This window comes from Dama dama, chromosome 16 (genome assembly GCF_033118175.1).
Source record: "Dama dama isolate Ldn47 chromosome 16, ASM3311817v1, whole genome shotgun sequence".
Taxonomy (NCBI): domain Eukaryota; kingdom Metazoa; phylum Chordata; class Mammalia; order Artiodactyla; family Cervidae; genus Dama; species Dama dama.
In genome coordinates, this window is record NC_083696.1 from 2,230,308 (window position 1) to 2,253,781 (window position 23,474).

Genomic DNA, 23,474 nt, shown 5'->3' on the forward strand with positions numbered 1-23,474 from the left:
ATTCCATGGACTGTAAAGTCCATGGGGTCGCAAAGAGTCAGACACAACTGAGCGACTTGCAGTTTCACTTTCAAGAGGCACAGATTACCACTCTCACTTCACAGGGGAGGAAACCAAGTCCAGAGAGAAAAGTACCTTGTCTGCACCACTAGAAGGTAGCTAAGTAGAAATTTGAACCCATATGCCTGTGACATTAGAATCCATTTTCACATCTCCATTCTGCGCTCTCTCCAGCCTCAATGGCCCCACTACTGTCCCTCTCAAGCCACGCTTGGTGTCCAGGCTCTTTCCCCGCAACAATCCCTTCTGCTCGTCCTAAACACCTGCGCTCAACGGCCCCAGACAAGCAGGAGAGACAAGCGGCACAGAGCAGAGCCTGTGGTCTCCTTTTCCCAGTGACCTTGACCTCTGTTGATATATCTTCAAAGCACACTGGCTGGCAACGCCCATCATGCAATTGACGAAATGGGTTATAAACTAATTGGAATGATCAGAAGAAGAAAGAGGGGGTTGGGTCTCCGTTGTCTCTTTCTGGCCTGGCTCTAGCACCCGCCTTGTCCTCAGAAGATGCCAAGACCCTCCTGCTTGGCTCCTTGAGAGGATCCGGCCCTCTCGGCAGGAGGGTGTGGCTCACGGCCTGGATGCACTGGATCCTGGGACTCCAGCCCCGCCTCTCAGGGGAGTCTGGGAGAGGTCAGGGGGAGCCTCTTCCAGCTTGGGAGAAAAACCCAGTCACCCCACAATTGCCTGCCGGGTGGAGAAAAGGAAAGAGCCTCCTGGCCCCTCGCTCAGCCCCACCCCGCACTCCCGGGACGCGGCCGCGGGTACCTGGAGCATGGCCTCGGGCTCGGCGCCCTCCTCAGAAACGTGCACGCGGGCCCGGCCGCTCCGCTCGTTGTCCCGGATGCCCTTGGACACCTGCGTGGCCTTCAGCCTCTCAAAGCGGTTGCTGCTGGAGCCACACCACTGGTAGATGTCCTGAAGGAGAAAGCCCCCACGTGAGGCAGCGCCCCCGCCCACCTTCACAGGAGCCCTGCCGAACGACACGACAAGGTCACCGTCTTCTCTGCTTGCCCAGATGAGGGCTGGCGGAGCACACACACCCCACATCCAAGAACAACACGTGTCACTTTTGAGTACCAGGGCCCGTGAGGGTATGCTGTGGATGTGCATTTTCCATAGGCACCCCTGCATACAGAATGTGCGTAAAAATGTTTGCCTGATGGTGGGAGTGAAAGTGGTACAACCACTTTGGAAAACCATCTGCCTGTGTCTTTTTAAAGCTCCATATGCAAATATCCTACAACCCAGCCAACCCTCTCTTGGGGATATACCCAACAGTAACGCATGCAAGTGTCCACCAAAAGACGTGTGCAAGAATGCAGTGTCTGATTCAGACTGGTTGCTCTCAAGACAGCTCATCATCATCCCTGAGAATTCTTGAACTGATATTTCCCTTTCTTTCTTTCTCTACCACGGATTTTCATTCATGAAGAATAACCATGAATTAATATTAGTATTAATAAAATTACGTACCTACCTGTTTTTAAAGAAAGGCTTGTGCAAGAAGGCTCAGAGTTGCAACCCTTGGAAGAGCCCCAAACTCTCCCAAGTGTCCATCAACAGTAGAACAGATAAACTGTGGCAAATTTTATATAACAAGGAGAAGGAACAAACTACAACTAAAGGCAACAACAATATGGATGGACCTTAGAAAGAGAATGTTGGGCAAAAAAAGTCAGACATCCAAAGGATAGATTCCAGGTACATGAAGTTCAGAAACAGGTGGAACTGGTCTAGACTGTTGGTGGAGAAAGTCTGGGGTGAGAGTTACCCATGGGGAGGAAGGGACTGGGAGAGGCCACACAGGGCTGGTGGCGTTCTTTCTCGATCTGGTGTTAACTACTCGGGCATGTCCATCCCGTCAGAGTTATAGAGCTGCACACGCAGAATCCACACGCTCTTCTGTGTGCCTGTCACACTTTATAACAAGCTTATACTCAGCGTGTGTCTTTGCCTGCTGTCAAGTCGCTAGGTCATATCCAACTCTTCTGCGACCCCCATGCACTGCAGCCCACCAGGCTCCTCCGTCCACGGGATTTCCCAGGCAAGCGTACTGCGGTGGGCTGCCATTTCCCTCTCCAATAGACACTGCACCACACGTATACATGAGGCTGCGGACAGAACGTCTGGCCGTGTCCTCCTGCGGGGAAGGGTGTATGTGGATTTGGGAAGAATGTGTACAAAGCACCACACGTCTGTAAGGTGGGTCTGGGTTAGTGCATCCCACGCTTACCCATACAAGTGAGCCAGATACAAGTGAGCACGTCTGACCACACAATGACATGCACACACGTGGGTCTTTGATCAACACACCCAAGTCTCCATGTGGAGACACTCATCGTGGTGACATGTCTACACCTGCCAGGCAAGAACTTATAGAGTTTTTTTCTAATTGAGGTACAGTTGACTTATAATACTATATAAGCCTCGGGGGTACAACACAGTGATTTACAATTTTTAAAGACCATATGCCATTTGTAGTTATTATAACATATTGGCTATATTTCAAGAGCCTATCATTTTTGAACATGCCCGCCATATACATGCAAGTGAGTGACTATGAATAAAAGATACACAAGACATGCATATCACTGCGTCAGGGGGCTGTCCATCCACTGAAGCTGCTCACAGGTCTGTGCGTGACGTGCGTGATGAGTCTGAGTCTGTGCACACGCACACGTCTACCTGGGCCTGTGCGGGTGCGTTACTCACACACGGAGCGCGTGGGGGCTACCGCCCCTGTGACTCCCCACTGCGTCTCCATATTGCTCACATGGGTGAGCCCACCTCCCCAGGCCAAGCCTGGGGCACCCCAGTGGCCCCTGAGAAAGGGCAGGGCAGGACTCACGTTGCCCAGGTCCAGGATGAAGCAGTCGCCGTTGTTGAAGCTCTCCCAGGACACAGGCACCTCGGTGGCTCGGACCACACGCCGCCCTTTGACCTGGAAGAGTCTCTGCACCACCACCTCGTTGGGGACCACGTGCTTGAATCCTGATGCCACGCCCCCTTTCTGTCGGGTCAAGGAGACAGCGTTAGTCCAGGGGAGAGGGTCCGGCAGCGGACAGGAGTGATCTGAAGGGCATTCCGGCCCGCGCACCAGCAGACTTCCAGCAGCCACCCACCTCTGCACCTTGCTGCCTCCCTTTTCAATCTCATGCTCCCCTAACAAAGATCCCTGGTCCCACTTTCCTGGATCAAAATGCTATAAACATTCCCTTCTCAAAATATGCATTCCCCAAGGAATGTTCTAAGAATGCTAACCCCCAAGATATTCTGCAAGGAAAGGATTCCATGATCAGGGAAGCAGACGGCGTGCCCTTCACTTGCCCCCTGACTTACACAACGCACATCCGCATCATGAGGCACTGGGAAGTCCAATGGTAAATACACTCGCTTGGCATGTTTTAGACAGCACTTCCCTGCCTTGAGTCAAGATACTGCTTTTCTCTTCCACGTCCTGCCTGCGGCTCAAGTGTTCTGCAAAACCCGCTTTAAGAAGTGCTCATTCAAATCTTTCCCATCCTTCAAGGCTCTCTAGGAAGAGTCAAGACTGCCCCCCTCCCCTGCCCCCATGATGCTGCAGCAAGTTCCACCCAGCTGTGCCTTCAGAGGCAGCAGTGGGTGAGGGACAGGGCACTGACCTCAGGTTCAAGTCCCTGCCCTGGCACCAGAGTGCTGGGTGACTTTGGATAAGTCTCTTGCCCTCTCTGAGCCTCAGGCCTGCTCCTCCTGCAGCGGCGATCTAAGCCCCTGCTGTGCCGCCCTCCACAGACATCATCAAGTCCCGGGGAGTCCAGGAGGGCTTCCCAGCAGCGGTCAGAACTGCCCATGGGGGCTTCTCTGGTGACTCAGTGCTGGAGAATCCGCCCGCCAATGCAGGAGGCACGGGTTTGACCCCTGGTCTGGGAAGATCCCACATGCTCGGAGCAGCTAAGCCCGTGAGCCACAACGATCAAGCCTGTGCTCTGGGGCCCGGGAACCGTAACTGCGGAACCCACACGCGGCGAACACTGAAGCCCACGTGCTCTGTGACAGGAGGGGCCCCCGGAAGGAGACGCCCACGCGCCACGGGTAGAGTATTTCTTGTGAACCACAGCTAGAGAAAAATCCGGCCAGCAACAAAGACCCAGCACAGCCAAAAAAAAAAAACTACCCTCAGGACAGGAGAAAGTCACGTGGGCTGGGTGTCCTTATGAGCAGACCCCAGCCCTGGATGCTCACCGGCCCCAAGCCCCAGGGAGGTCAAGTCAGAGCAGAGAAGGTGCCCACAAGCGTCCCATTTTCCCCATGAGTATACTGAAGGAGGGGTGGTAAAGAGTCGGGCATGACTGAGCGACGGAACTGCACTGCAGTGATCCTGAGGACCAGCGAAGTGAACTGACTTACTCAAGGGCACTCACTGAGCATGTGGCAAAGCTACGGAGTGTAACCACATCTCCCGTTTCCAAAGCTGCTCACGTCATGGGCCACTGAGGCCGGAACCGTGGCCAACCCCCTCCCAGGTCCCTGACTGACGCCTCACCTTGCAGAGCAAAGCCAGGTCTGACTTGCTGCGCTGAGTCCATGAGGGCAAGGGACAGACAGAGTGTGACTGGGTTCCTGTTACATCTACACACAGCGAGGAACACAGCTGGCTGCGACATGATCATGCCCCTGTGCTGGGCATTCTGCAGGGGTCATCTGTGAGGGAGGCGTCATTATCACCATCTTACAGACGCGGAGAACAGATGCCGGAAGCAAAGAGACTCGCCTGAGATCTCAAAGCTAGTAAATGGTGGCGGTAGGTTTCAAACCCGGGTGTAAAAGAATCTGTAAGGCCCACACTTTCCCCCAACGGCAGGTTTTCTTAGAGCCCGGGTCACCAGGGTCAGCCAGGATGGGAGGCAGGAACAAACCGCTGTTCTGAGCAAGGTCAAGTAGAAACGTTTTCCCTGTTGTGAGTGGGAGCGCCCTCTGGTGTCCTTTCTTGGTACCAGCGAGAAGCCTTTTAACAGCATCCCCTTGGTAGGGCTCAGCAGGACCGCCTTGGTCTTCTCAGAGCCTGTTTTTCCACCTGGCTTCAGAGGCCTTCCAACTGGGAAGCATGTAAGGAAGGGCAGCTGGGGAAGACGATTCAGTGCCCCATGCTCATCTGGAAGTGACCGCGGAGGCTGCCTCTTACTAAGTCCACGCCAGGCTCCTCTGTCAGGGACATGCACAAGCTCCTGAGGTTGCAAATCTCCTCACCCCATTTTTCAGGCAAGAAAACTGAGGTGCAAAGAGGTCCAGCCCCACGCCCAGGGTCCCAGCTAATTGGTGGAAGTTTTACCCCCAAGTTTGCCCTTCCCGGGACCAGCCTTGCCCAGGTCCACCAGCCCAGGACATCCTGAGTGTCTGTGGGCAGTGGTCACCCCGGGACCCCATCTATGTGGAGGTAAAGAGACAGTGGGTCTGAAAAGCTTTTCCAAAAGGTGCTGAACGGACACACCGACCACTTCCATGGATTCCTTAGAGAGGAGGAAATGGGGAAATGAAGGAAGAGAAAGACCCTTAACATTTTTAAATACATCTCTAAAATGTTTTACTTGTTCAAGCATGTCTTCTATTTTTTGTCAAAAAAATAGAAACTTTTCTTTTAAAAAAGGAAAAGGGTTAGTCAATGTCATACATCTCAGCTCCAGTAAATTCCTTGTATATGAATTTATAAATTAAAAGATACAGATTTCTAATGAGTGTGGACAGGCATTTCCTGATTAATTAACTCCTTCTAATCTTACTGATCTAGGAAATTAGGCTTGGAAAGATCAGTTAATACAAAAATAAAAGCAAGCTCTCAGGAGACATTAGTGAATCTCCAAGCATAAGGGGCAAGGCTTTTTTGTAAAGTTTTACTATTTTTTATTATTTTTACTTTAATATTTAAGATTGATTGCTGCTTTCTATGGTCTAATCATTAGTGGACAGAGATTGGCATAAAATTATTTGAACAAAGTCTAATAGAATATTTTCTTAAAAGCTATTTTCCAAATTAAAGTGAAGATACATACATATATATATATATATATATATATATATATATATATGGATGTATCGTTGTTGTTTTATTTGCTAATTTTGCATCTGACTCTTGTGACCCCAGGGGCTGTAGCCTGCCAGGCTCCGCTGTCCACGGATTTTCTAGGCAAGAACACTGGGGTGGTTGCCATTTCCTTCTCCAGAAGATCTTTCTGACCCAGGGATCAAACCCATGTCTCCTGCCTGGCAGGTGGTTTCTTCCCCACTGCGCCACCAGGGAAGCCCACATATATCACGTGCCGGGCTAGGCGCTCAGTCGTGTCCGACTCTGTGTGACCCTATGGACCGAAGCCCGCCAGGCTCCTCTGTCCATGGAATCCTCCAGGCAAGAACACTGGAGTGGGTTGCCATGCCTTCCTTCAGGGGATCTTATTGACCCAGGGATCGAACCCAGGTCTCTTACGTCTTCTGAATTGGCAGGCAGGTTCTTTCCCATTAGTGCCACCTGGGAAGCCAGGATAAATTCTGTATCTATATATAAATATACACATCTATATGTTCATACAGAGAGAGAAAAATTACATACCATTTGGTGTATATCTCCAAGAGTAGAATCATGGGCAACTTTTACTTACTAAAAGCCTTATTTCTATGTTTGACATGTTACAATAAGCTTGTATTATTCTTATAGTCTGAAGAAAGGTAAAAGCTATAAAGAGCTACCTTTTTATGTTAAGCTCTTTATAAAACAAAGAAAAACCTACTGATTGGCGCTGATCCCCTCCACCCTCTAATTTCAGGGTTCCTTATCTGAAAACAGGAGGGAGGACAGGAAGGATCCGAGGGATTCTGTGGATTTCCCACTGTGATCCTTGGGGCCACGGGCTTCCAGGACTCAGCCCAGCCCTGACTCTGCTGGAACAAAGGGTTTCAAATAACCCAGCTCCTTGGGGTCTTTGGGGTTCTATCCAGAAGTCAAGAGGAGGAGGAGGAGGAAGAAGAAAAGGAGAAGGAGGAGGAGCAGGGATCAAAAACAGTGCGCTTTAAGGATCTGAGGGTCACAGACCAAGATCAGACGGGCGCTAGGAAAGCCCTTCTCGTGGCTCTCGTCCCTCCCCTGCCCCTGCTCACACCCCGAGCACAGAACCGGCTGTGAGGAGCAGGCTTTCACAGAAACAAGTCTTGCATAACAAGCTCTGCTCCTCGGAGATCCATAATTGATGAGGGCGCCAGGCCAAGAACCTTGGGCTGGGCCTGCCGAGGGCGGGGGTGACCAGAGGACTTGCGGAAGGCAGAAAATGGGACTGGCCGTGCATCTCACGTTCCCACCGAAAGCCAGGGCCTTTGAGCACTGAAGTCAAAGGCAGGAGGGGTTGGGAACCTCTCCCCTAGAACAATCCTCAGAGTACAGTCCATGAATATCTTGGGAAAATCACCAGAGTGGGGAGGAGACTTGCTAAACGTGCAAATTCCTAGGCTCCATCTGAGCTAAGATAAGAGACCAGAGAGCCTTCAAATGTTTCTCTGAACTAGGCCCTTCGTATCTGGGTTTAAATCCCAGCTCAATCGCTTACCAGCCCTGTAAGCCGCTTAGTCTGTCCACAAGTTAAGTCGCTGCTGTCCGTACAGAGGCAGCAGGAAGCAGGCACTGCAGCTCCAGGGGCCTGAGAAGTACTTGCTGGAGTGAAGTACAAATGGAGCGCGTGAGAGCAGCACGCGGAGGCATGCGGGGAGAAGGGTGGCCTCAGGGCCGATCTCTCTAGCTCCTGATTAAGGGTTCCTTCCACTTTCTGCTCTAGGAGCTGCAAAAAGTCCTGGTCTTTCTCTCCGTCCAGGGCCTGGGTTCCAAACTTCTCTCCTTCTGCTGGCACCAGGGCCTGAGGAGACTCCGGAAGGAACGCAGAGCTGGACAGGTCTGTAGAAGGCGCTCTAGGGAGCGCTGAACTGTCAGACAGGGGGCGCTGGGAGGCTCCAGGGAATCCAACCCAGCTTCGCCCAGCCCAGGGCTGAGGCCCAGTTCCCAGGACACACCCTGCCCTCTGCTATCTCTAGAGCTTTTCCATCATCTAATCTCTGGTGTGTCAGCTGGGCAGACAGTATCGTGCTAAGTCACTTCTGTCATGTCTGACTCTTTGCGACCCTATGGACTGCAGCCCACCAAGCTCCTCTGTCCATGGGACTCTCCAGGCAAGAATACTGGAGTGGGTTGCCTCGCCTTCCTCCAGGGCATCTTCCCCGCCCAGGGATGGAACCCATGTCTCTCACATCTCCTGCATGGGCAGATGGGTTCCTTACCACTCGCGCCACCTGGGAAGCCCTGGGGTGTCAGCTGGGCAGACAGCATCACCACCCTGCCAACACCCCGCTCCAGAGGACCTGGAGGCCCAGAGATGGACAATGACTCCTCGAAGGTCGCACAGCATGTCAGCAGCGTAGATAAGGCTTAGTACCTGCCCCGAACCCCTGCTCATGAGAGGCAGACTGGTGTACTGGGAAAAAGCTGGGCGTGAGGAAATCTGGGCTCCGGTCCTGGCTCAGAGACTAACTTTCTCTGTGCCTCAGTTTCTCCTCCCTCCCTTCAAATAAGAGGTCTGCCTTCTGATGTTAAGGCCAAAGCTTGTGATCCCTTCCCTATCCTGACCAAAGAGAACCCCAGCTAGGCAATACCAGCGTTCCAAGAGCCCTTCCAAGATGCCAAGGCATCTTCCAGCTATGCCTTCACCAAATCCTCTCCCCAGGCCTGAAGGGCAGGTACAAGAGGCTCTCATGAAACCGAAGAGGACAGGGAGGTTCAGGGAGGCCAAGTGGCTTTGCCAGAAGTCACAGAGCATGTTGGGAACAGCCTCTGGGGGCTCCCAGCGTTGCTCTGCTCAGCCCCATCTGACTCGGGGCTGGAGCTCAGCGTCTTCAGAGTTCAAAAGACAGAAAGAGAATGGGATCAAGGGTCCCCTTTCAAATATTGAAAATAGGACCCTCTGTTGGCAGGGCCTCAGAACTAAAGGCTATAGGCTCAAGCCCTGGGCATGCTAGGTTTGCCAAGGGCAAACTCCATGCATAGGGCATAGGGCACCTAAGGCCCACCTATTACTGCTGAGCGAGGAAAACCACCTTGTGGGGTGACGGAAATTTTCTTCTCTCAATTTAATCAGAAACCAGAGGCTCAGAGAGGGCGTGTGATTTGTCCAAGGTCACACAGCTAGCAAGGGGCCGAAACTCAAAGCCAGGGCTAGCCAACTCCAAGGGCTGAGCTCCGGCCTGTCTGCCTGCACACCCGCAGAAGCCCGAAAGGCGGGGGGGCGTGAGCGAGCCCGGCCACTGATGCCTCTGTCCCCGCCGTCCGGCGCCCACCTTGTACTTGAGGCCGGACTTGAAGTAGCCGAGGAAGGTGGCCGACTCGAAGCCCTGGACCTCCCGGTGCTGCACGGCCCGGCCGTCCAGGTGGTCGTCCAGCTGCACGGTGAAGATGGCGGCCGCCCCACTCTCGTCCTGGCTGCATTCATTGCCTGCGGGACGTCAGAGCGGCATGAGCCGGCTCCCGGCCAGCGGCCCCAGCCGCCCACAGCGGAGGCGTCTGGAGCCCCCAGCAGTGCCCGAGCCTGGCTGGAGAAGCTGGGAAAGGCCCTGCCTCTTGGGAGCCTCAGTGAGTCCATCTGTATAATGGGCGTGGTGGGAGCTGACTCCAAGGTCTCTGAGAGTCCTCCCAGCACTCACTCACCTGAGGTCAGGCCAGAGAGCACCAGCAAATCCGGCCACAGGGAGGGGCCAGGACTCAGGGTCACGCGGAAGAGCCGCGGCAGGACGTCAGGCTCCCGACTCGGAAGGGCAAGCTAGAATCTGGCTGGAAAGGGTGGGTCCTGGGTTTCTAAGTCACCCCCAGTTCTGAGTCCATAGACTGTGGCTTGTTTAACCCTCACAACAGTCCTACGAGGAACTGTGCAAAGCTGATGCAAAGCCGGGATGTGATACTGGTGCAGTCAGCACATGCAATTTACAGAGACACTGAATGTCTTGCCAAAGGGCAGAGCTGGGGTCTGAACTTGGGGAGGCTGGCTCGACAGTCTTGGGAACACGTAACCAAGGGCCTGGCACATACTCGATGCTCAGCAGTCGCTAAATTCCCTTCGGCGCTTCTCGGGGCCCAGGTCTCAAAGGTCTGCGCTCTACGCAGAGGGGCAGGGGCGGGGCTGGGGGGCCCGTCTCACCCAGCCAGTAGTGGAGGTCATACTGCAGGTTCCCATTCCTCAGCTGCACCGTCTTCAGGATGACATAGGCATCGCCTGTGAAGAAGTCTCCATAAAGGTTGGGAGGCACGGGAACCAGGTCGAACTTCTCCACGCGCCAGATCTGCAGGCCGGGCTCCTTCCCCGCCTTGAGGAACTCGGGGTGTTCCACCACCATGCTTCCCGGCTGCAAGAGACAGGGCAGAGCCTGAGCGGGGGCAGGGGCCGCAGCGGGGACGGACCCTGGGGCACGAGGGAGGCTGGTTTTCAGCACCAAGAGCACCTCACTTGAGCCTGACGCTCCCCACCGTGTCCTAGGACCCCGCCCGCGACGAGTGAGCACCAAGGGCCGAGTTTAGGCTCCAAGCCCTGCCCTGGCCAGCATCTCCCGCGCCCTCTCGTCTCCCTGGTGATGGGGGAACAGAAGGCTCTGCCTCCCTTCTCGTTTCCTGTCTTAGTGCCAACTGGATGCAACAGCTGAGGCACACGGAGGTGAAGCCAGGGACCCCCAGCTAGGAAATGACAGAGCAGGAGCTGGCCCAGACTCCAAGAGCTTTGGGACCACGGGGAGACCCCTCAGATGGCAACAGCAAATCTGGGGGTGGCCAGGGGCTCAGCTTAAACCCTTCCAGCATCCTCGGTGGCCCGGAGAAATAGAAGGGTCCTCACAGATTTCATTAGCAAACTCCACCCTGCAGATCGGGAGACTGAGGCTGCAAGAGGGGAGGGGCCTGGCCCAAAGCCACAGGGCCTGTCTGTTTTTGCTCTTTTTCCCCACGCCCCATCCACGCCCCCATCACACCTCCAAGAAAGGCCTAGGTGGCTGAGCCCAAGCGGTCTCCTGTGCTGTCTGCCTCCTCCCTCCTGCCCCTAAAACCCCACCCCACCCCCAAATTCCATTTCTTGGAAAAGGCGAAAGGACGCAGCCGGGGTCTGCGGGAGCCTGTTGGAGATGAGGTGGCGGAGAACGGGGACAGGCGGTCAGACCATGCACGGGGGCTGGAAACGGAGCAGAGCGGGGTGGTTAGCTGGGAATCAGAGGAGGGAAGTAAGCAGGCGCAGGTCACCTCGGGCCGGATCTGGTGGAAGAAGTAAAAAAAACCAGATGGGAGAACTCAGGCAGCGGAGTGGAGAACATGAAGGAACAGCTGGAGGGAGGAGAAGCCCTAGAAGGCAAGAGGCGGCGTCAGAGACGGAGAAGAGGTGACAGGCGAAGGTGAGACGTCCAGGAGACAGGGGGATGCGGTGAGAAATCAGATGAGAAAGACTGAGATGGAAGGAGAAATCACAAGAGGCGAGGAGAGAAATGAGGCGGAGGGGAGGAGAAATCCGGCGGAGAGATAAGTAACAAACCAGAAGGCAACGCAGAGGGAAGACATCGGCCAAGGTGAGGTTAGCCTGCTGGGAGGGAAACAGCCAGGCTGAGGCCCCCACCCCTCCAGCGGAGCCCCGGAAGCAGCAAGAGATACTTACAAAGCAACAAAACAGTTTTTCCATTCTAGACCTGAATTACTCCCCTTTTCCTAGCGCTGTATCTGCAAGAACTTACAATAAAGAGTTACTCCGGGGCCCCCCCCGGGCACTCACCCGCGCCTGGGTCACCCGCCCCTGCGGCGCCCCCGCCTGGGTCGCCCCCCTCGCCGGGGTGGCCGCGCTGGCTGGGTGCGACAGCGCGCCCAGCGCCAGGACCAGCGCGCCCAGCAGCGCGCAGCGATGCGCAGCCATGGCAGCGACGGCGGCAGAAGACGACCCGGGAGGCAGGCAGGCGGGCAGCCGGGCCGCCAGGCTCGCCCTGACCTTAAGTAGCCGCCCGGCCCACTCCGCCCAAGCCGGAGACCGCCCCGTTAGGGAGGGCGGAGGGCCGGGCTGGGCCCCTGCGGGCCGGGGAGGGGCGGGAATCTGGGCTGGATTTTTTAAGAGGCATCGGGGTTCCCACCGGGACAGACCCAACGGGCGGGGCCGCCCCTTCACTCCAGCTCCGGGGTGGAGACCAAGCACAAGGCCTGGCATACAGCAGGTGCTAATTCCGTGCACACTGCATGGACACACGCAGGAACGGCAGGGACCCACCCAGCTCGGCTCCCTGTGTGATGCACGCGGGACCCCTCCTCCCTCCACCCCTAACATCTCCAGCAAAAAACCACAGGAGCTAACTAAGAGGGATTGAAGGTTTTCAGCATCACATGAACATCCTTTATGGACTGGGCACTATTCACAGCCCCATTATAGAGAGGTGGAAACAGCTCAGAATGGTCAAGCAGTGTGCACACAACTAGGAAATGAAAGTCAAGACCGGCCCCCAGGTGGTCCGGGTGGACCGCCCGCTTAGGCAGCATGTGGCTGTCACCAGCTAAGGACACGGTTCAGGGGGCTAACCTCCACTGGACCCTTGAGCAAGCCAGACAGAGGGGCGAGCAGATCTCTCCACTTCTGGGATTGCAGGCTCTATTTTACTCAAAACCACCCTTCTTTCCTTCCTCATTAAAAAGTTACTTTTTATTTTTAAAAAACTATTTTGGGCTCCTCTGGGTCCTTGTGTTGCCTCCTTGCACCAGGGCTTTCTTGGGTTGCAGCAAGCAGGGGCTGCTCTCCAGCTGCGGGGCACGGACTTCTCTCTGCGGGGCACGGGCTTCTCTCTGTGGTGCCTTCTCTTCCTGCGGAACACGGGCTCCAGGGCAGAGGGCTTCAGCAGTTGTGGCCCACAGGCTTAGCTGCCCCAAGGCATATGATGTCTTCCCCAACCATGTCCCCTGCCTTGGCAGATGGATTCTTAACCACTGGACCACCAGGGAAGTCTAAAAGTTATTTGTTAAAAGTTTGTTTTTAATCAAAACTTAAAAGTCACTTTATTTATACAAAGTTTCACCTCTCAACCCCACTTACTTGTACCTCCAGGCAACTAACCCACTTCTAGCTTCCTCCTTCGGCTGATGGTTTCATGGCCTGCCTTCCTGCCCTAGGGAACCAGCCTTTGTTGTTTGGGGTTGGGGTCGGGGTCGGGAGCTGTTAGTTTTGTTTTTGTTCTTGTGTTTTCAGTTTTAGGTCCTATCTGTGGTTCTCTCTGGGGAAGACAAGGATTCGAGCCTCCTCCCCTTTGCCCAGGCTCCCTTCCCATCCCTTATTCTCCTACTGGAGACTTAATTGGGTTATAAGTGCTATTCACACTCATCCAGGCCTGCTTCCCACCTTCAACAACCCCTCTTTCCACTCTCCCATGACCGTGCTGGACTCAATTTCTCTGTTTCCTAGCTCCCTTTGCATTCCAGATCTCCTTTCTCAATAACAGGGAAATGCAATGACAGGGAAGAGAACAAAGGAGCTGGAGGCCTGGGTTTGATGCCCACCTCCACTGTAAGTTACCTTCTTCCTCTCTGCCTCAGTCTCCTCATCTAGTAAATGGGTATAAAGTGGTTGCTGAGAATCCAATCCGTCTGTGTGTGTGAAAATGGCCTGGTCTGCCAGTGAGTGAATGGGAGTTTCTGTCCTCCTTCCCCATGAGCTCCAGTCATCTGCCCCAGCTCCTCCTGGAGCCCAGCTTCTGTCTAATCAGGTTGAAGTTCGCCCTCCATCACACACAACTTCCTCCCATTTAAGGGAGACTGTGGGTCAGATAAAGGGCTAAAGGAACACTCACAGAGGAGATAAATCAGACTGCAGGGATTATAAGAAGGCTTTGCAGACAAAGGGACTTGTGACCTGGGCCTTGAAGGACAGGAAGGAGGGAGATTGAGAAGAGAGGCATTCCGGGGGTGGAACAGCACGGGCAAAGGGCAAGCAAACGCAGGCCACTGCAGGGACTGATAGGGATCCTGTCTGAAACACCAGGACAGGAAGAGATGAGGCTAGAGAGGGCGGCAGAGGTCACAAGGGCCCGTGTGCCACTCAAGAGTCTGAATGTTTTTTTAAGACATACATGGGTATAGGTTAAGAGTTTCTCAGAGAGCTGTTTTTTGTTTATTTACGTATTTATTTTTGACTGTGCTGGGTCTTCCTGATTGCAAGCGGGCTTCTCTGGTTGCAGCAAATGAGGGCTACTCTTCATTGCAACGTGCAGGCTTTCCTTGCAGTGGCTTCTCCTGTTGCAGAGCACGGGCACTCTAGCACGGGCTCAAGGGTCGTGGCGCACGGGCTCAGCTGCCCCGCGGCACGTGGGCTCTTCCCAGACCAGGGATCTAACCTGTCTCCCCTGCACTGGCGGGTGAATTCTAAACCACTGGCCCACCGGGGAAATCCCTGAAGAGTCTGAATTTCATCTTAGTGTCTATGGGGACCCACAAGAGGTCCCTGACTTCTCAAGGCTGTATGTCTGGTCCTGGGCCTGCAGAGCCTGCACTGGACGTCTCTGGCCTCAACTCAGAGAGCTCTTCCCTCTCCCTAGGCATTTGGAAGGTGATAAAACCCCACTGTTCTCATACGCGCCTGATGGAAGCATAACCCAGTTTCCCCTCTCTGGAGAGCAACTGACATCTATACAAATTCAAAACACGCAATGAGACCACAGTGCCATTTCCTTCAGTATGGCTTACAGAGGAAAACAAAAATACACGTGCAAGGGTGTTCACTGAAGCATTGTTGGAAGAAAACTGGAAAGGACCCAAAGGTCCTGGTTAAATAAATTATGGAGCCGCCATACAATGGGCCACTCTGCAGCTGTGGAAAAAGAACGAGCTAGCGCAGACCGTGCCCAGCACCCAGCAGGCAGTCAGCAAACATGGAGCGATCTCAAAAAAGCAAACTGCACCGCGACTCTGCTGTGGCTCCTCTCTTCTGGTTTATAAGGGTGTCTGCTTCTGCATACATATTGTCCTTAAAAAAATCACGGAGAGTAAACACCAAACTGTCAAGTCAGTTTGCTTGAAAGACATGAAGAAGCTGGGGTTAAGCACCCACATCACTGCAGTTGGCGTGAGCGAACACTCTAGGGTGATGAAATATTCCAACACTGGATTGCAGTGATGATTACCCAACCGAAAAAGGTACTAAAAATCATAATGCTGTCTGCTTACAATGGGTGAGTTGTTAATGTTAATTACACCTCAGTATACTTCTGTGAAAAAAATTTTCAATGTCCTATAGGGTTTGAAACTATTTACAAGTGTTTCTCCGATGTAGTTTTTCTTTTTTTTTTAAAAAAGACTGATCTAGGAATAATACCTTAAAAATAGATACAGTACTATCTGCTCATTAGACAATATGGAAAATTCAAACCAGCAGGAAGAGGAAATTTCCTTGTCATCCCCAGTCACCTCCACCCCCCACCCCAAGTGAACCTGAGCCGGCATCCAGCCCAGCCGAGCAGTCCGTTCTGCTCAGCTGGTGATTAACAGAGGGCTGGTGTGGCTCGGCCTTGGTCCCAGGGGTCACGGCCCACCAGCCCAGGGTCACTGACCCCAGGTTAATGATCACAAAGGCCCCTGCAGCTGTGCCTGTCACATAGCCCTGAAACCTGGGTCCCTGGCGCTGGAGACCCGGGCAACAGGCCCTGGCCCCTGCCCTCGGAGCATCCACGGCCTGGAAACTCTCAGTGCAGGGCAGTGATGTGCGGAGACTGTGATGGGACCACAGGCCCCCGGGCTCCCTGCCTGGAAGGGGATGTATAAGTTCAGAAGAGCGGGGAGAGCTTAAGTGCAAAAGAAAAACCTCTTAAGTAGGAAGGAAGAGCTCCCCACCCCGTGCCAGGCTTGCCTCTGCTGCTGATTTCCTGGGTGACTTTGGGCAAATCACCGTCCTTATCTGCTCTTCAGGGTCTCCATATGGAAAAGAACGGCCAGGCCCTGAAGCTCTGACTCTGAGCCTCGTTCTCAGCCCCAGCATTCCCCAGATCCTGGCTCTGCAACCACATCGGGAACCTACAGGTCTCTGAGCCTCAAAGTTCCCACCTGTAAAACGGGGACACTTGTCCAGGTGCCTCTACAGGTCCTTCTGAAGCAGACAGTGCGGAGCCCCTGACCTGCACAGGGCGGGCACAGCATCCCTAGTAGCTGCATGCCACCGCACCTCTGGGGCCGGGTATCTCTGGGAGAAGACAGGGAGGAAAGGCGGCCGGCTCTGACACTCAGTCTCTTCACAGCCTCCAGGAAACAGAGACTCGGGGAGTTCCAGGCACTTGCTCAGGGCCCTTCAGCTGGAACGAGGCACTGCTGGGACTCAAGCTCAAGGCTGGCTGGCCCCAGCGCCCAGGCTCCACCTGGGGCTCGGCAGGGCCCCCAGCACCATCCCGCCTGGACAGCAAGGGGACAGCAGCACCCATCACAGGGGAAGGGCTGCAGCTGCTGACCCAGACAGCCCTGCCCTGCCATCACTCGCCACGTGAGCGCGTCCTAGCCCCTGCCCTTCTCTGAGCCTCAAGAGGTCCCCCTGCCCTTTGATCTCAGGTGCTCCTGGCTGGCGCTCCACATAGTAGGCAGTTTCCAGCATCCAACCACATCCCTGCGCTGCAGCTCGGTACCGGACCGCCACCGCCCGCCACCAGCCGTGGCCCTGCTCCCTTGGAGACCTCAGGCTAGCCTCCGTGTCTCCGTGGGCCTCCCAAGGCAGCTACCAGCGCCAGGAGGAGGCAGCCTCACCCTCCGCCCCCGGCCAGAGTGTACAAAAGGCCTCTGCCGCTCCTGGAAGACGCCGCCCTGTTCTTTTCTCTTTGCACCAAACACTGTTGTTCTTGATTCCCAGGCCGCCGGCCACTCACGAGGCCCACTCCCTCTTTTTCGGAGCTTGTTTGCTTGCTGGCTCACGGCTGGGTTCTGGGTCCTCCTGGGAACACCCGCCCTGCTGGCCGGGGTTTTGTTAAATAGGACAACAGTCAGTAAACAGAGAAGCCAGTTATGAAACCTGGTAAAACTGGACAGGGTCTGAGCATGCGGAGCCCTGGGGACCTGAAAGAACACGTGTTTTAGAATCTGGGAGACTCAGCGCCTGTGATCAGGGCCTCAGTTTCCTTATCTGTAAAATGGGGAGCTCACAGGGCAGTGAGGAGGTTCAAGGCCTGACACACAGCACAGTCGGAGCTCCTAGTGCCCCGTGTGTGAACACAGAGGCCTCTCAGCGTGCACTCACCACGGGAGAGCAGTATAGCGGTGCCCGAGAAAGGTTACAGGTTTCACAGTGAGAGTCCTGGGCTCAGGTCCGGGCTGTGTTACCCAGAGCTAGTTGCTTTCCCTCTCTGAGCGCTGGGTCATTCACTTGTAGAAAGGGACAGTACTGCCCAGTTGCAGGGTGGCTGGGAGCTCTGGAGCAAGTAGCCCAGAGCAGGGCTTATTTGTAGCAATGTTCAATAGATCACCCTCTCTTTGCAAACTGTGACCCCAAGAGCAAGAGAGTAACTTCTCAGAGTCACTTAGCGAGCACCGTTCCCAGGCCAGAGCCGAGGCCTGAGCCCACGACAAGGCCCCCGGGAAGGGCCAGCTGGACCTCTGCCCTGGCTCCATCCATCCCGGGCGTGGACAGCTGTTGGGGAGACAGCCAGTGAGGCTTGGCTGAAGCCACCTCCAAGAGGCCGCCTCTCCCAGGGCCCGAAGCCACTGGCTTTTTCCCAGCCTCTGGAGGCTACCCCACGTAGTGCCGAGAGCCAGGACAGGACGTTCAGAAAGGGCTGGCCCTGCCGCTTCCTGACCCCATGCCCTAGGAGCAGCCAGATCTGGCCACAGGTGTGAGCCAGGGCCCTGCCTGCCAGGGTCCCCTTTGGAGTCGGTCTCCCCCTCTTGGGGGAGGCAGCGGTCCTGGGAAGGTGCAAACAGCTGCGAACAACCGTCTCCTCGTTGCCCCAGGACCCCACAGCCCACCAACAGGGAAGTCCAGGCACAAACGCACATCAGCGGCAGGACAAGGAGGCCCCACTCCAGGCACTGTGAGGCAGGACCAGTAAAGATGGGGAACACGGCCTCCGCCTGCCAACCTCCCCGGGCAGCAGGGCCTACGGGGCCCCAACCAGAGCCAGAGCAGCAACAGCTGCAGGAGGGGGCGTCCTGCTGCAGAGGCGACGAGCTTCCCAGCAGGAAGAAAAACAGTCTGCGAGACTGTGCAAGGGGCTCCTGCCAGGAAAACCTGGGTATAAATCCCTGACCTACCGCTTCCAGCTGTGTGGCTCGGCTCTCTGAGCCTCAATTTCCTCATCTGTAGAATGGGATTAGAGTAGCCTCTTGCTAGGGTTGCTGTGAGAATTCTGTAAAGTAAAAGCCGTCTGGGGCTTAGCACAGTGCGCAAGTATCAAGGAAGCTGTGGTGGCTGTTTGCTGGGGGCTTAGGAAGCCTCTGTTAATATCTCTCTGACAGTCAAGTTCCTTACGCATAAAATCAGCGTTAAAATGTCTTTTCAAAAGGTGAGTGGAAGGATTTCCCTGGTGGTCCAGTGGGTAAGACACTGTGCTCCCAATGCAAGGGGCCCAGGTTCAGTCTCTGGTCAGAGAACTAGATCCCACATGCGGCACCTGAGACCTGCCATAGCCAAGTAAAGAAACAAAGTAAACTCTATTAAGGGTTGATTGAGACCATAAATGTGGAAGATCCTAGGATCATGCCTGACATAAGACAGAGGTTCAAAAATGCCAGTATCCTCCCCCTTCTCCCAGAGAGATAAGGAGTGGTGCAGCGGTGACCCAGCCAAGGAGATGCAAGTGACGAGCAAACCAGCCCATCTCTAAAGACCCTTCGAGCCCTGGAACTTTAATAAAATTCTGAAAGGAACAGCTAGAGGCAAAATAGTTTGTGCCTCTGGTCCCTGCCCCACCGCCGCGCCGCCTCCCCTCCGCGTCTGTCTGAGGATCCAGTTCATCCTTCAGCAGCTCCCTAGGCCGATGGGAACCACAGGGTCAGGACCTCAGAGGACGGTGACAGGTCCCTCCTGCCACAAGCTCCAAATAGAGCCTTTCTCTGTCCCCAAGCCCCTCACAGCCAGCAACAGCGGGAGCCCACCCTCCGGGCGCCAGTTTGCACCCGGCAGGCAGAACTTCTGAGAATCATAAAGGGGACAGAGGAGACAGTAGAGAACCCGGAACAGTGAGGGGAGCCTCGGCCAGCTCAGGGTACCAGGAATGACCGGCAGGGTGACGGCTGTGCAAACTTCCATCCAGGGGAAAATAAGATAATGTCCAGATTGAGTACGGTCGGAGCCTGAATTCCTACCTCAGGGGGCACTTGGGCAAATGGCCCTTCTGAGCATTTCAATTTCCTCCTCTATAAAATGGGGTGATGAGTCCTAACTCAAATGGTCATCTGAGAGAACTGAAGGAGCTCCTGGTACACAACAGGCGCTCAATAACCACAACAACCCCTAGAGTACGTGTCTAGGCCCTGCAAACATGCCCACTGGCCTCCCGTACCCACCCTTGGCTTTCATCTCTGCATCCCTGCCTCCAACGCAGGGGAGGGCTGGAGGGTCCCAGCCAAGGCCCAGAGACCTGGACGTGCGGCTGGTGCCAAGGACAGGGACACATCTCAGGAGAGGGTCTCCAGCCAGCTCTTCAAGAGCCCACTGTGCCTCCTGCCCCATCCACAAATCTCTTCAGGACGCCCTCCCCTCTCCTCTGGTCTGCTCCCACCCCAAGGAACAAGGGCTCAATCCCAGCCCTGCCTCTTACTACTTAGGTGACCCTGGGCAAAATGACTCAACCGTTCCGAGCCTGGGTCCTTGGGTACAGAATCACCAGATTATCTCCCAGGCCTACCAGAACTTGATACCGGTAAAAATCAGTTATGGAAAAACTCCAAGTGCTATAGCGTGGTTAGAAATCGTTTGCAATTTATCTCAAACGCTGAACTACAATAGAACTACCAGAGGTTCAAAGATATATTTTATCCTTGCTAATCCCTTTCATTTTAATAAGACTTTTTAAAAACGTCTTTCCCCTCTCAAACATAAACAGAGGTATAAGACTGGAATGCTTGTGTTCCTTTCCCAGCTCAGAGAATAAGCATCACCAGATGGAAGAATTAATGAAACCCAGTCCATAGAGCACACGGCCTGGCACGTGAGACAGCTCCGGAATGGGCGTGGCCTCCTCTGCAATGGGCGTGGCCTCCTCCACAATGGGTGTGGCCTCCTCCACAATGGGCGTGGCCTCCTCCACAATGGGCGTGGCCTCCTCCAAAATGGGTGTGGCCTCCTCGCCCCAGGGGTGCTTCCGGCCTCACCTCCATCCGGGTATATGCCCAATCACCCGCATCATCTTCTAGGGACCCCTTCCTGAGAGCTTCCAGAACCCTCCGGAACACTCCAGAGTCAACCCCCCTGGACATATGCAAGGGCTGAGGCCATAGCAGGGATGCTTAACCCCACGCACTCCCCATTCATGCTCACTTCCCCGTCGGCTTCCCAGACGCCGTCCTGGTTCAGGGTCCCCATCTCCCCTATGGAACCACTGCACCAACTTCCCCAGTGCCTTCAACTCTCCATTATCCACAGAGACCACGTCATTCCCGACTTGGAACCTTTCCGCAGCCCCCCGTGCAAACTGAAAGAAGTCAGGCCTCCTAAGCTTGGCTTCTAAGGCCCTCTGGGATCCGGCGTCCACGTGCTCTTGTAGCCTCATCCCCTAGTGCCCCCCACGCTACCCCTCTGCGACGCCTCCCGCCTCTCTACATCCTCAGTCTCCTGCCGCCAGAAGAGCGGGGTCTAGCCTCGGCCCTGCTTCTGACTGTGAGACCTCGGGCCGGCTCTTTGGCTCTCTGAGCCTCAGTCTTCTCATCGGGCTCTTGCGGAACTTGTGCAGATGAGACGAGATAAGGGAGTGAGGGTCAGATGCCGGGAGGGCTCCAGAAATCCAAGCCTGTGAGCTGCAGCCGCCTCCCTGCACTCTGACAGCAGCTAGCAGGGCGGATCCGCTCCTCCACCTCCGTAGGGGCGGGGGCTCCCTCTCCCCTAAGCCCCGAGCAGAGGCTCACAGCCAGCAGCTGCAGCCAGGGAGGGGGGCAGGAGCGGGGGCGGCTTAGAGGAAAATTACTCAGCGCTGGCCCAGCCACCAGGGGCTCCCAGCTGCCTCTGACAGCGGGGATCTGGGGGCCTGGCAGACTCTTCCAGAGCCAAGGACTTGGCCCCAAGCCTTGACCCCGGTCTGAGCTGGTGGGATGGGGGGAGGGGTGGGCTGCCCTGGGCCCCACTCCTCTGGGACACTCCCACTCTTTGGCAGAAGAGGAGGAGGGAAAAACAAAAACAACAGACAGGCCTTTGTCAGAGGAGAAAACCGGCTCCTGCCACTGCATGCTGGGGCCCCGGGCGCTGACCTGAGAAAGGGACCCTCTGTGCCCTACTGCCAAGCATCAAACCCCACACCCACCCTGGGGACCTTGTCCTGGCGTCATATACCTGGCGCCACGCCCAGCGTCACATACCCCCACGTTCTCTGTGTCCCATACCAGGCCTTGTGGTCCTCACACGTGTCCCGCCTGTGCGCCCGGGGCACGGTCCTCATGCTGTGTCCCACGTCACTCCCACCTTGGATCATGCCCCCCGCATCATGTCACATCTGCCGTATGAGGGGCTCTGCACAGGTGGTCCCCGACTGGCGACGGTCCAACTGCACGATTTCCTGACTTGTGGATGGTGCAAAAGCGATACACGTTCAGTAGAAACCTGCTTGGAGTTTTGATCTTTCCTGGGCCAGCGATCTTTCCCAGTCGGCCACATGATCCCCAGAGCAACAACCGGTAGGCTTACAACCATTCTGTACCCAGACAACCATTCACTGTTCATCGACAGTACAGCATTCAAAACATTGTGTGAGACGACATTTAAAAACAGTCTTCGTGTTAGATTTTGCCCAACTGTAGACTAGTGTAAGTGTTCTGAGCACATGTAAGGTAGGCAGGCAAGGCTAAGTTATGATGTATGAAGCTAAGATAGGAAAAGTGTATGATTGGAAGAGTGTATGATAGGAAAAGTATATGAAATGCACTGATAAACTTGAGATTTTTTCAGCTTATTGGGATGTAACCGCATAGTGAGTCAAGAAAGATCTGTACCATCTACCTACCATCTTTTCAATGTCACGTCCACTGCCCCGAGCCCCATCCCCTGGAGAACTGTGTGCCATAACCCTTGTCCTGGGCCCACGCACTGTGTCCCTTGCTGCATGACCCCCACGTGTGAAGGTCCAGGAGGGCAGGCTCCGGGGCAGACTCCCAGCCCTTCCGACTGTTACCTCCGTGACCGTGACAAGCCACGCCCCTTCTCGGTGCCTCAGTTTCTCTGGCTATGAAACGGAAATGATATTAACACTCACCTGCTGGGCGCTGTGGGGACTGAAGGAGACAGAGCAATTCCAGGGCTGGGCCCAGGGTTTGACACACAGCGAGTCTGTGGGTGTGGTACCTGCAGGCTCCCACGACCCCAGCACCTACCACGCATCAGACACTCTATCACTTTAGTGAAATTCAAACAGCAGCTACAAGGAGGCTATACTTCCCCCTCTAACAGGGGGAAAAAAAAATCAAAGGCTCAGAGAGGGGCGATGACCTGCCGGAGGTCACAGAGCCAGAAAACGGTGAGGCTGGGAGTGGCACGCAGGTCCGTGCATCCCAAGAGACAGAAAGGAGACTACTGAGGGATTAGGGGGTGGGTGTGCAGCTTGCCCGCCAGCAGGCACGGGCCCCTTTTAGGGGAGATGAGGGGTAATGAACATGTGCTTGAATTGGACATCTCGTGATGACGATGGCATAAGTCTGAAAGTTTACTAAAAATCACTGAATTAATTCAAACTGGTGAATTATATGTATATAAATTATCTGTATACTTACTCCAGCAACTAATGTAAATCATACTTCAATAAAGCCTGTTTGTTTGTTTAAAGCCCATGTGCTTTCCGGGCATCATTCTGCCAAGACATTCAGCAATAAAAGTGCTCTCTCTGTGAGTGGAGACGGCCAAGCAGTGGCTGAGCAGCCCCTCTGAGACCCGGGGGCGAGCAGCCCTGGGCTCCCTGGTTCCCTGACACCTCCGCAGAGCAGGTGTGCAAGCCGAATCCCCTGGGGAGCTCCGGAGAACTTGGATTCCCAGGCCCCACGCCCAGCTTCGGAGTCTACGGCTCCGGGTGGGGCCCGGGAACCTGGGATTCTGAGGCTCGGCCCACACTGGGAACCACTTGTCAAAGCCCAGCACCTCTCACGCTGGGGGAAACTGAGGCCGGGCAGCCCCGGGGAGTTGCCAGCTCTGGCCATCGAGCCAGGGGAGGGCCTGGGCGGGACTGGAGGTCCCTTCCTGGCTCCTTTC

At 55.0% G+C, this 23,474-nt stretch overlaps 1 protein-coding gene across 4 annotated transcripts in view; it reads right to left on the minus strand.

Moving 5' to 3' along the window:
• GSN (gelsolin) overlaps nt 1-23,474 on the minus strand; it is a 56,645-nt gene that overhangs the window by 15,118 nt on the left and 18,053 nt on the right. For 2 of the 4 annotated variants that reach the window (XM_061163262.1, XM_061163263.1), the window contains 4 exons: nt 10,260-10,464; nt 9,406-9,560; nt 2,912-3,073; nt 829-978 (listed from right to left, as the gene is read on the minus strand). In XM_061163262.1, coding sequence (XP_061019245.1) covers nt 829-978; nt 2,912-3,073; nt 9,406-9,560; nt 10,260-10,455 — 663 coding nt within the window. In that variant the 5' untranslated portion in view covers nt 10,456-10,464. Of the gene's footprint in view, nt 1-828; nt 979-2,911; nt 3,074-9,405; nt 9,561-10,259; nt 10,465-11,750; nt 11,822-11,864; nt 12,018-23,474 lie in introns of those variants that run through there. The other 2 variants (XM_061163261.1, XM_061163260.1) reach the window with 2 other exon arrangements.